Raw genomic sequence first — 14,039 nt, forward strand, 5'->3', positions numbered from 1 at the left:
TGGGTGTGTCTTGTCTAGGTTAAGAAATGTCGACAGGGATCATACGGTAATGGAAAAGAGGTCAACGGTCAAATTTTAATTGACCTCTAGGCCTGGAACTACAACTGAAATTTTCATAATTAAGAAAAGTGGCAGAAAAATTATGTAGAAAAATAAAAGTATTTACTATTTGACAAGGGAAAACATGAAGTCTGAGAAATTGGAATAGTTTTAAAACCTTTTAGACAGTTTGCGTGTATGTGATCATATAATACAACAGAAAGCATAGAAATGTGCATGTCAAATGATACACGGTAGGAAAAAAGCAATTTAAGTAACTTTTTATTAATGACTGCTGCTCACATCCAAAATAATTCTTAGGTTTAAATGGCTCTTTGGAAGTAGTTTTAAAGTTGCCTCTAGAACACCTGGTAGTAATAAGTGACAGGTCAAACCATGGATGTTAGTCACCATGAAATCACTTACAGTGATCTGCACTATTTATTATAAATGATTCATCCATGCACATTTTTTTTTGTATAAGTCAGGTGCCCTTGTAATCTTTAATCTAACTGCCCTATTTTTTTTAGATCACCGCAAATCACTGATCAAACCACAGCCATCCAAACAATTCCCCAAGTTTTTCCTGTTTGAGAAGCTGTTTCACACAGATATGTTGCAATAGGGAAGAAAAGGATATTGCAATTTTCATTTCATGTCAACTTAAATTATACACGGTACAGGTTGTCCCCTTCCAATGTTTTTCGCCATGTTAAAATTACATCACAGAGAATCCTCACGTTCGTTGGCTGCCGCAGCTGAAGATGCGTTACGTTGATCCTTTTTTATATATATATATATATATATATATGCAAATCTAATTTCTAAAGGCTGCAGCACCTGAAGATCTTCATAGCATCGGCTCAATCTTTTTTCCATTACTGCCGGGGTAGAACTGGTCATAACAGAAAAGTCAATTTTGCACTTATAGACATCCATCACCCAGCCACCAAAATGATGAGATTTTGCAATATTGTGCTGCCACTCTCAACAAATATCAATATGTTATATTGCCATTGCAGCGTTCTTTACCGATACCTTATCCCGAGGCACACGCCGGCCAATCATCTTCCCATTTTCTCAGTCTGATTGAGTTACTGAGATTACTGGGCCTAATTATGAATTCATGTGCTTGCATCATACTGAAAAAACACAATCACAACTGTAGCTCATTATAAACAGTGGATGTGATTAGCTGTAGCAGTGATGTAGGGGGGTGTTGACCAGCAGGTGGCCCAGCATTAGTATTCATGAGAGGGAAAGTGCAGCTTCTCTCCGCTACTTTATTTTGAAGCCCCACACCCTCATGACCCACATGAGTTCAAGATGTCCTCATACAGCTGGCCACAATCCACCAAACATACGGACCCCCAGCTGGACCCTCTGCAACACCACAGTCACCGGCACAGCTATTTAAAGGGTTAGTTCAGCCACAAATCAACATTCTGTCATTACTTACCCTCATTTTGTTCCAAAATTGGAATTGGTTGCTTTCGTCCTTGCAATTAGTCGCCATGGCCATTGAGGCTTTTATGCCTTAACACCCCCCAAAAAAAGCACCATAAAAGTGGTCGGAATGACTTTTCTCTGTGTGAGGAACAGACCGAAATTAAAGTCATTATTCAATGGAAATCTTCCCCTCTAGTAAGCTGTGAACCACTGCAACCAAATCATTCAGAGTCAGTGAATTATTCAGACTGCTTATCAGTGAATCAATCATTCTATTCAAAACATGAGCAACTTAAATGTTCTCTCTAGTCACACAAAACTATCGTATATGGTACTTTCAAGATGCCTTTGCAACCTTCTTGAAGCTTAATTCATTGGATTTGCATTAGGGATGTGCACAACGACTAATTTCATTATTTAAATGGGAATTCTGCAACAGACCAGTCTAGACTGTATAAGCTAGTGATTCATTTGAATATTAACTAATATGGACTTAGACAACCTTAAAAAAAATTTGTTCCCATTTCTAATCTTCCCTTTTTTGCTAAAATTCTATTGAATTGTTGCTTCTTAATTATACACTATTTTTGAGCCCCTTCAAGCTGGCTTCTGCAAACTCCACAGCACTGAAACATCATTAGTTAAGGTCACCAATGACTTGTTAATTTAGCTTCGGGCTCTGGCTGTCTTTCAATTCTGATCCTTCTTGATCTTAGTACAGCTTTTGACACTGTATCATTCTCTTTTGCTAATACTGAATTAAACTGGTTCAAGTCATGTCTCTCAGACCGTAGGCAGTTTGTCTCCTTGGGTGGATGCAAGTTCAAAGTTGGTTCAGTTCAATTAGGTGTTCCCCAGGGATCGATTTTGAGCCCCTTACTTTTTAGCATTTACATTTTTTCCTCTTGATCAGCTACTAAGATCTCTTGGTCTTAATTTTCATTTGTACACAGATGACAACCTGGTGATAATGCAGCTGTCACCTTTAACTGTTTCTGAGATAAAAATATGGATGTCTCTAAAATTTGTTATGGTTATGAGGTTATGCTCTTTGGTTCTCCCCACAACTACTTAAAGCTGGTTCTTTAACCTTTAATTTGGATGGCTTTGCTCTGGAGTTTCAAACAAAATGTAATGAGGGTGATTTTTGGTGCAAATTTATTTTTATTTTTTATTATTATCTCAAGACTGTGCCCCATGTTTATCTTTCTCTGTAGCTGAGAAACTAATCAATACATTAGTATTTTCCCACATTGATTATTGAAATGCTCTACTTGCTTGGGTCTCTAAATCTGCATCTAAATTGCAGTTATGCTGTATGTTCAAAACTCAGCTGCTATAATCCTGACAAGCACATCACTCCCAGTCAGGTTTCATATAGATTTCAAAATTCTACAAGGCTTTGCATGGTTTGGCGCCACAATATTTGTCTGATCTTTTAACCCTCTACACTCCAAATCTGTTTTTTTGTTTTGTTTTTTAACTCTTCCTTCGACTCAGAAGAAGATATTTTGAACAATGTCGTCAACCAAATAGTAGATGGGCTCCATTGACTTCCAAAGAATCCCCCCTCCCTTTTATTTCAATGTACTTAGATATTTATGTGGTTCAGATAACATAAACATTTTAAGCTGATTTGACAAAAGAAAAACGGTTGCGATAACAAACGAGGCCCCCCCGTGATTTCAGCAACATCCCACACTGAGGCCCCGGATCCCCTAGCTAATTCCCTGGCGGCAGTATCATATAATCGATTAGTCTCGCACATCCCTAACGGCTAAAAGAGTGGCTTGCACATTTTTCAAAACGTATCCATTCATGTTCCATGGATGAACCGCCCCTTTAAAAAATTTCACCTCCAGAGTTTTTTATTGCTAAGTTGTTAATAAAACAAAATGAACAGTTCTATTTCTCAGCTAAGACTGAAAATATTTCTCATATATTGAAGGAAAAAACATTCTGTCAAAGCCTTCATGTTTCACTGGCTTCGGGCCCCGCAGCGGTTTTCAGTGTCAGCCGTAATGTAATTCCAGTCCCACTGTAAAGCGCAGGGCAGTCAAGAGGGGCGGGGGCTCCTCCAGACTACTCAAGCGAGGGGACAAATTGACTGAGCCTTTGTGCTTCATAATCCACTTGCATAATTTAAAAGCCTGAGCAAGGATGGCCATAAGGCCGAGTATGGATGTATTCAAATGCAGCCATACAGGGCCTCTGGGAAATTCTTGCAAAGTGTATACTTTCCAGTGCCTGAATCTGCTTAATTGACTTTCCTCTAAAAATTGGTTGGGGTATATAAAACACCAAAAAAAAAAAATGCTTTGAAATAATATTAAAACAATGTCAATATCCAATGTGACTTTGACTTTTAAATTTTAAATAAGGACAACAGCACCATCTTAAAAAATGTAATTCCCCTAAAATGGTTGAAACAGTGCATGAAGGGACAAACAATTTATTTCCTACATTAATCAATTTTTTTTTTTATGGATATATTTTAGTTTTCCATCCATCCATCCATCCATCCATCCATCCATCCATGGCCCTGTCCCAAATGGCACACTCCGGACTTGTGGACTGCCTCAGAGTCCACACTTTGGTGACGTCATATAGTGCAGACCTATCGGTCTTCGTCAGACACGTGGGTTTGTTGTGTGTGACGTCACCGCGGTGCCATTTTTGAGGTATCGCTACCGACCCTATGCTACTGACTGAGAATTAAAGAGATTACAGGAGTAGAAGTAAATAAAATAACTAAGATAACTAATAACTCGCAAACCTGGAGATGCAAAAGAAAATTGAGAAAAGGCCGTACCAAGATAAACTCGATAAAGATGACAGGGACCGGCATATTTGGAGAAATTGTCATCCAATCAGAACATAGATCTATATGAGCTGACTGCAGTAAGTTGGAGTGCTGACCCCGCATTGCTACCTCCATCCTCATATTAAGACATTGTCAGTTATCTTGTTTATGGTGTAAGCGCATATACCAGTGAACAATTTAAAAACTATAAATCTCTGGAAGCCCACGGACATTTCACCAATGGCTGGGTAACAGTTACAGGATTTATTTACATTCCGACCGAAGGACTAGTCAGCGACAACACAGTAGTAACAGCAAAGGTATGTTTGCTGTAATGATGAAGATGATAATGTCATGTTAACTGTATATCATCGGTGCCTGATTAAGGATGGTTTGTTTAGTTTGAAGGTGTCAAATAAATTGTTATACTACCCTCTTTTCCTCTCGAATGTCGAGAGAAGACATACATAAACGGAGATATGTTGGCAAAAGTGATGATTTTGACAGCTCCAACCCAGGCCATCCGACGCCTCTTTGTGCTGTCCAAGTCCTTTCTTCAAAGTGGGAAAACTAAAAAACCTTTCCCCGTTGTTTAGTTTGTGACCTAACTATTGCAGCCAATCACACAACAAGAACGTACCATTTTATCACATTTACGAACAACACAATTCTCCCAATAGAACACACTAGCATCGATACCTTACAAATGGCGACTACGCCCATAATGCATTTCGTGTTTCACGAGTGTGACGTCACCTGACAATGACCGATAGGCTCGAGTCCACGAGGGCGCATGCATTGAGAGGTATTTTTGGGACAGACTCGATCGTCACGCCGGAAATAACGGTCTGGTTGTTGGACAGGAGAAATCGCATTTTTGCGCTCCGACGTCTTATCTCCATGTCAACTACACAGCCTGCTTTTACAGTTCTATATTTTGATATTATGCATATCACCTAGATGGGCATTAGACAATACATAATGCTTATTTAAATGATGTATACAGTTGAACATAATAATACATATTGTTCCATTTGAACTAAGATTCCACTTTGAACACATAATGAAAATGTGCATGAGTTTAAGATGAATTTACAGCTTTCAATATTCATACTATGTTTACATATGACTTAGTAAAGCCCTGACATTCGGTTCTATTTATTTAACGAATCATAATGCGATCGTATTATTCAACACGCTATTATTATGTTTGAGACATCAACCACTGCTCGATGACCATAATGTTTGTATAAACTGTAGGTAACAACTGGTAAAATGTACATCTAGGTCATAAAAACCGTAATATTTTCTTCTCAGCCATGTCAACAATTATCCGTGAGCGAAGTCTCCTCCCATCCGTTGTCTGATTGGCCTTTCGCAAGGATTCCTGGGTAGTTAAAGTGTGTGGAGCCTGCATCTATGCGGGCTTCGCGGAAGACCGCTTCAAGGGTACAAAGGGGGCGCTGCTGAGCACACTCCAGAGCGTTAAAATGCTGAATGGGACGGCCTACGGACTCGTAGACTCAGCGAGCAAGCGCAATTTAAGTCCACGAGACCGAAAGTCCTCATGAAGTGCGGCATTTGGGACAGGGCCAATATGGTATACGTTTTACATATATAAAGGGATACAGCATCATAGGCGTCGATTTCAATGGGGACGGTGGGTACGCGTAGGCTATTTCATCATGAGTCATTTTGTACCCACCACTTTTAACTTCCGTCCATAATGATTTGACTTTTGGTTCGATTTTTTGACCGTTTTCAGTGGTTATGAAGAGCAATATGATAGAGAAATTTGGTCTGACCCAACAAAAATCCATTATAATATTTATTTTATTTTATTTATCGTGTTCGCATTTATGAGGGAAAAAAACAATGTGACAGTTTTCCGTTACGGACGTGAGCGCTCTGAAAGCGGCACTAAAAGATGCTGTTACAGCATACATTTTTTATATATTTTATATATCATTTTTTTAATATATAAAATTGCAACGACCAATAAACAAAACAGACCTTCGATCTTCTCTGATATTTTCCTTTGTATATTTTTTTGGGGTTCGATATGAAATGGCTTCCTGCATTTAAGATATGTATCATACTTTGACTTGACACATTTTTGTCATAGCAGTAACATAACTATTTTACTTACTGCTTTTTAGAAATTATAACAAAACATTGTTAATACATAAAAAATATATAAAAACTTGTAAGGATGTCAGCCCTTTAATACGATTTTGAGGCATCCTGTATTTTCTTTAAATATATGCGCCACAAAAGTATTTAAAAAAAGAATTGAAGTTCAGAAATTGAATATATGCTCAACATAGATGTCAAAATGTCATTGTCAGAGTGGAATGCATTTTCTTTTGGAATAAACAGATGGATTCAAACTCACACACACACACACACACGGTTTCCATATTATATGTGAACATTCCAAAGACATAATGATTTCTATACTGAACAAAATGTATATTATATCCCCTAACCCTAAACCTACCCATCACAGAAAACATTTTTACATTTTCACATCACAGCATTTAAAAAAAAAAAAGATTTATAATCTTTTCCTCATAGTTACCAAAAAATGTCCCCACAAGGACAAGGATTTCAGATGTTGCCGTCTTTGCCTGGACGAAGAACATAATGTGTTTAAAATGCACATACACAGTTCATTTGAATGATAACATTTTCCCTTTTTAATGCTGTTAAACTGAATGTACGGAGCAAACTGTTTGCTGAAAATATCCACAACAACAATGAAATGGGAGCGCAGTTTATTTGTTAATCAATTGTGCCTGAAAGTTGTGTTATATATATATATATATATAAAAATGTATGTATATGCTCATACCCAACGTGATTCTTAGTTTAGCTCACACAAATTTCACAATTCTCACAAACTGTTCAGATGTTTTAGTTCAGAAAACCTTTAATAGAATTAGATTTAGCATTATGACATATTTCAATAAATATTGTGTTATATACAGATATAGCAGAAATGGTACATTCCGTTTTTCTTCAAATTGCTCACATTTCTGTACAAGCCAAAAATATCTGCCATTTAATTCTATTCATGCAAAAAATTCCATGTTTTAGTATTGGAACATAAAAAATAAGAATTTGCTGTTCTTTTCACTGCTTGGAAGTGCACTCGGAGTATGACAAGAAGCAAATGAAGAGATGCACTTGGTGCCAATCCACAATAGAAGCAAATAAACCCCAAAATTAAGGCCATACCAACTTGTGCAAAAATAAAAATTTTACCCACAGTTTTGCGTACATAAGTTACATATGATGGCCATGCCAATCATCACTCAGAGATCACCACTTCCTGGGCAGTTGCGATCGAATCCAAGGTGGCATTAAATCAAAACAGGACAAATAAATCAATAAATAAATGATAAACACACACAAAAGAAACATGCCTCAAAATAAGAGTCAGAAATCATCAGGACATTAAATTGATATTTTCATGATAATTAGGCCAAATAACAAATCGTATTTGCATATAGCACATATTTCACATCACACTGTCCTTGTGTTCCCGAGCCAGTATTATTTGTTATAACTCGTCGTGTATATTGCGTGTGTGAGGGCCCGGGGCGCGTCACTGCTGTCATTTACACACGGGACAGTCCAGCAACATCGTCAACAGCCTTAAGCAGGGTTCATCAAGAAAGAAATCGGTCATTAACAGCAACATGAAGCTGAACGTATTTCTACAAATGTTCTCTAAATGTGTTTTCGACTACATATTTGCGTTTCCCATTTCAAGAATGAGCACATCAAGTGTATAAAGCAACTTTATGACTTTCCACACTGTACACTGTGATGTATGTCATACATCGTGTGCCTCTATCGGTCTCACACAGGACCTGCCGGAAGAATGACTATTTGAAACAACAATGATTTATATCGTTTTGTAATGTTACAGATCCAGTCGTGAACACTCCTTTCAGCACAATTCATCATGTGTGAACATTCAAATGATGTGTGAAATGTGTTCTTGCTACATTGTGCTGCATGTGGATAGCGTTTCACATTACAATGTTCTCGAGTAGAACTCCGCTTCTGCTCAACGTATCATACAGCGAGGTCTAATATATAGTGTAACCCAGTGTCTTCACCGGTGAGGTATAAACCAGTTTTCAGATCACACGTTTGAGCGCTTTATCACAAGCCGATTCATTTGAGGGAGAAGATTTGATGTTAAGAATCAAAAATAGCCCTTCAAATTTACCATGATGCCTGGTCATTTAAAGAAATGAAACCAATTAAATGAGATAAATTAAAATGTGCCATCAATTACCTATGAACTTATTTAGCTTCACTCTCAACCAAAAAATATATAGGTACATCAAAACATCATGATACCATTTGGACCAAGATGCAAGTTCGGATTTCTTGGTAATATTTTTCTTGTCACAAAATGTCTGACTAGTCGCAGTGTATAAAGATATATGCTTGTAGGTTTTCTTGAATAAATGTTTGAAAAACTGAATAAATTACAAATGTCACAGGTCTTACAAAATTGGTCAATGTCAAACAGGACGAAATGGAGACGACAAAAATTGGTCAAACTTCAGTTTGAAAACCGGAAAGGCAAATTGACTACAGAGTAACAAAACTGCTCTTTGGTTTGAAACAAAAAAGAAAAGAAAAGAAAAAATATATATATGTCACGCATGGCAAAATCTTGCATATCCTACACAGAGCATCTATCACACAGTCCGGACACATGCTCGCTTTGTATAATGGTGTTTCTCTTCAGTTCGGCAGTCAAACAAAACATTACAAAAGTGAAAAATGACATCTATATCATCTGCACCACACACAAAAAAATAAAAAAATAAAAATTCGCCATGCATAGACAGCAAATGAGCATGACTGGAAGAGAAAATTTAACACGTACGAAATAGCATCTTTTGGGGCCTTCGGAATAAATCGGCCATATTCAACATGATGAACACTAAAAATAATTGCATATACTGTAGGATTATTGCATAGAGAAGCCAGATGAAAATGCATCCTAAATTTCACAAACTAAACCTTTGTGCACTTTTTTTATTCTGTTGCACAATGCAGTGTTTATACATATAGTTTGAAAAAAAGAAATTCACTGTAATATACATTTGGTTGGAAATATAGATCTAGTATCATGGCACTGGCTGTACTGCTAAACCAAGCTTATAAAAATAACACCGTTGAAGTATGAGATATGAAAGATCCCTTTGCTTTTCTTTCTGTCCGTTTCTGACATACTCTGAGATGATGAAAACGATGGCAAAAAAAAAAATGCTTAAAGGTATATTTGATTTATTTTACATGTATCTAATGGTAACTTTACAATAAGGTTAATTAGTTAACATTAGTTAACTACATTAGTTAGCATGAACTGCACTTATACAGCATTTATTAATCTTTCTTAATTTCAACATTTACAAATAGTTTATTAAAATCTTGTTAACATTAGTTAATGCACTGTGAACTAACATGAACAAACAATGAACAGCTGTATTTTTATTAATTAACAAAGATTAATAAATACAGTAACAAATGTATTGTTCATGGTTACTTCATGTTAGTTAATACATTAACTAATGTTAACTAATGAACCTTATTGTAAAGTGTTACCAATAAATTATTTGTATTTCCTCCCCTCAACCCTTAGCAGGGTTGTTTTGGCTTTTAATATATCAAACGGTGAACACATAAATAAATAAATAAATAAATGAAATTGTATATTTTAGTTTTTTGGTCAACCTAAAAGATGACTTTTGGCACATGAGCAGAACATAACCTGATGTTTAAAAACAAACAAACCAAAAATTTAAATGAGCACAGATAGAGGAACACATTGACCACAGCTCGAATAAATATATATATATTTTTTTCACTGGCACTCATCAAGATCCATTAATAATCGACATCAGAATGAAACATCCAGGACACGTACTGTACCAAAACAAATCTCGGTCTCTGCAACGTTTTCATCGTATAATCATGGAAGCCCCAAACTGCCTCGAGACACCAAAAAAAGTTGAATTTTCGATCACTTTCTTATGGAAGTATTATCATTTAAATATATGATATATTACAGCAGTAATGTTTCTCCATATTCTCGCAATGCAGTGCGTCTTCAAGTTGCAAAAAAAGTTGTACAAGTTTTCCTCTTGGATTCCCAGTCATCAGTTCAGAAGTTCTTAAGTTGAATATTTACTTTTAGTCATTTTCATTTTTTTAGTAAATATATTGCCACATTCATATATCATGCATTTTACTGCATTGCTATTGCACAGGTCCGGATTATTCAGAAGGACAGGAGAGAAAGAGACGGGAAAAAAAAAGAGGAATAAATACCTCTGCCGGGGACTCGTCATCACCGAAAGCGAGTGAGAGCACTGCAGTGAGAGAAAGGCGGGCACGGTGGGATGTGGGGAGGGGTGTAGAGACGGGTGTATTCGGATCTCTTTACTGCATTATTTACTTCATATTGTGAACATCCTCGCTGCGGATGATCTTGTAAATGATCCAGTAGAAAATGTTAAAAATGAGGAAGACCAGCGGAAAGGCCACACGCGACACCGTGTCGATCCGTTTGGCGCGGCTAATGAAGAGCTTGCGCATCTCCTCTACGGTCTTCTCAGGGGGGTTGGTGGAGGTGGGTGCGTTGTTGTTGTTGCCCTTGATGGCCATGCCGTCTTTGCCCTGGAGACACGCCGGACCCATGCCGTAGGCGGAGAAGCTGAATCTCCCGTCTCCCGCCTCGTCCTCCTGCAATACAGCACAGGTGTTGATCGGTCAAGAAACACATTATTCACACGCTTCACCTTAAACAATGCGCTTTTATTGAACTCCTTTCACAGAGATTCCGGAAAATACACTGATAATGTGTCCCGGGATCGTCTGATTTTGATTCCTTCACACTGCCAGCGATTTTCTGGAATCTGTGCGTGCGTTCACACGTGACATCAGGGTGACGAATACAAACTCTCTTCTTTGTTACTGTACAATGTGAATATTGATCTGCATTTAAAACCCCTGGTCAAAGAGTCGCACGATAACTACGCCATTGCGTCGACACGTGCGTCATCAATATGACACGCCCCTTACGGCCTTGGTCCTGCCTTTTGTTCACTTTTGTTGGGACTGATCCCAGCAATAGTGGCTTTTGCACCGGGTAGTTCTAGGAACAAGCCACAAGGGTGGTTCCCTTAGGAACATTTTCCTGGTTGCCTTCGCACCGCCAGTAGGAACTCTGAAGTGACGTAAGCTGTGCTTGTTGTGACTTTTATTTGGACGGCGCTGAGAACGCCAGAGCCTGAGCACACAGCGCTCCCATTCTCTGTCTTCATTAGGTTACGACCTGTTCAACAGTCCTGTCTAATACGTTATTAGATAGAACTGTTATACAGAGAAAGTCAGAGATGGGGGACTCGAGTCACATGACTTGACTCGAGTCGCAAATTTAAGGACTTGAGACTTGCTTGACTAAATTAAGATGATGACTCGACTTGACTTTAACTTGAGATCCAATGACTCGAGACTTGACTTGACTTGAACTGTATGACTCGAGAATGACTTGATATACATTTTTATATAAATCATCGCGACATCAATTGATGAACAAAATGAAAGCAACGGAACCATTGATGCCAGTCATCAGATTCTGCGCGATTGCGTGACGCTGCACAAGCCCAGAAAAAACATACATCGCGGTGAGCGCGCTAAATACAAAAACATCTCCCAGCATCGTTTCTTTTTGGATATAAACACTAGAAATTGACCATATTCATACAAGAAGATTTGCTGTACGCATAATAACTGGCAAGGGATATCGGACGACCATCACAACCTCGAACAGTCGAACTTCATTCAACATGTCTAAAAGTAAGCTATGGCTTGTTTAACCTGTTTGTTATAGTTAATTTGATTATCGTTAAATCTAGAGAGAATATTGGTCAAAACAGCATGCCTCTTTATACACAATTATGTTTTCAAATGTAGCTTAATGTTGTCAATATTCAAATGATAATTAATGATGGCATATGTTTTGTATAACATTTGCCACATTTCTTTCAAATCATGCTTTAAAGCCAAATATGTCGTTCTTTCCAATGACAAAAAACAACATAGAAAACTGTTAATGTTTTGTCGTTTGTGTTTTATGTTTCTCTTAAAGCAGGGTCAGATGTTATCAGGGGGTTGGGGGCAAAATGCCAGCAGAATTAATATGCACCCAAAATTCGAAATGTGGTGGAAAAATTATTTTTATAATTATAACATGATATTAAAAAATATTTCCAGAATATTGGCGCGATTGCAAATGTGATAATGATTTTATAAAACAGTTCAGTAAACAAAGAGTGAATATTGTGATGTGACATTTTAGACATAATATTCCAAATATTCTCTGTTTTTGCTCTATTTTTCCAATGACAATAGTTCATAAATGCATGCTAATAAATTATATGAATATTACGATATAAATGTATAAGAAAGGTAATCATTTTTGAGGGAAAAATAAATAAGTTTGAGGCCAATATAAACTACTTTTTTTCTGTTTGGTATTGTGACTTGACTTCGACTTGACTTGACCCTTAGCATGACTCGACTTGACTTGCTTGAAGTGAACCACTGACTTGACTTGACTTGACTTGGTTGTGTGTACTGCGACTTAGACTTGCTTGAGACTTGATGGTAGGGACTTGAGACTTACTTGTGACTTGAACATGTGTGACTTACTCCCACCTCTGGAGAAAGTAGACAGTATATGTACATTTATTAGCGTTTGCCGTGTGGTTGATGCCCAATGTCGCTAGCTGAGCAGAAATACATTATCATGCTTGGCTTGGTCCACTCAAAGTTGCATTTTATTTTCTCCTTAGCGTAAGGGTTAAGAGGCCCATCCATCACTGTTTTCCATATTCGTAGAGTTAGTTTCTGGAGTTACACTGCTTTTTTTAAAATGGCGGGTGCTGGTGTTTCACGTGCGTCTGGCCAGTTAGCGTACACTAACGTCACTGGTAGTTCCTATAGTGCTGGTTTAGACCCTACTCTGAAGTGGGAGCTAAATTAGTTCCTCCAAAAGGATTTCCTAGAACTAAAATCGTTCCTAGTTCCTGCGGTGCGAACACGTCAAAATCCGGGTAGCCAACAGTTATAGGAACTATGTAAGGTTTCTCGGGTGCGAAAACCCCTATTTGTTACTAGGTCCCCATCCTGGGACATGTTTGCGTTCACACAGAAGGCACTCTAGCAATTCTATGGGAGTTTTCTGGGATCAACGCTCTGTGTGAAAGGGGCTTGAGGGATTTTAATTCTCTCATTGTCTACAACTCACCCTCATGCCATTCCAAATGTATGACTTTTTTTAATATGGAATATTAAAAATAAAATAATCCATCTCTGAGAGTCCAGAGTGCTTTTTAAGCTGCACGTAATACGGGGTTACGACGCTTTTAACCCTTGATAGAGGAACGTTTCACACTTGTAATTCAGAAGCAGGGTTAGCACTGCATTTCCCGTGTGAATCTCACATTTCCAAACTTTTGCAGTGTGAAATTATGTGGTGTTACAATACCGAAACAGAAACAATCAATCGTGTGCTTCATATTCAGGGGCTTTGGACAGTCAAGGAAAGGTAGTATTGGATATTAACAGCATTTCAGTGTTTTTTTTTGGGGGGGGGGGGGGGTCAAATGGTGACACGTCCATTCAAGGAAAATCTTGATTGCACAGTCAG

The 14,039-nt window shown here is 37.8% G+C and overlaps 1 protein-coding gene across 3 annotated transcripts in view; it reads right to left on the reverse strand.

Moving 5' to 3' along the window:
• Window positions 1-7,156: 7,156 nt before the first annotated feature.
• The window catches only part of glra1 (glycine receptor, alpha 1), a 59,886-nt gene continuing 53,003 nt past the window's right edge, over window positions 7,157-14,039 (reverse strand). For all 3 annotated transcript variants that reach the window (XM_084430308.1, XM_084430306.1, XM_084430307.1), the window contains one exon: window positions 7,157-11,068. In XM_084430308.1, the coding sequence (XP_084286434.1) occupies window positions 10,778-11,068 (291 nt within the window). In that variant the 3' untranslated portion in view covers window positions 7,157-10,777. The remainder of the gene's footprint in view (window positions 11,069-14,039) is intronic.

The sequence above is a fragment of the Rutilus rutilus genome, assembly GCF_951802725.1.
Source record: "Rutilus rutilus genome assembly, chromosome: 14".
Lineage (NCBI taxonomy): Eukaryota > Metazoa > Chordata > Actinopteri > Cypriniformes > Leuciscidae > Rutilus > Rutilus rutilus.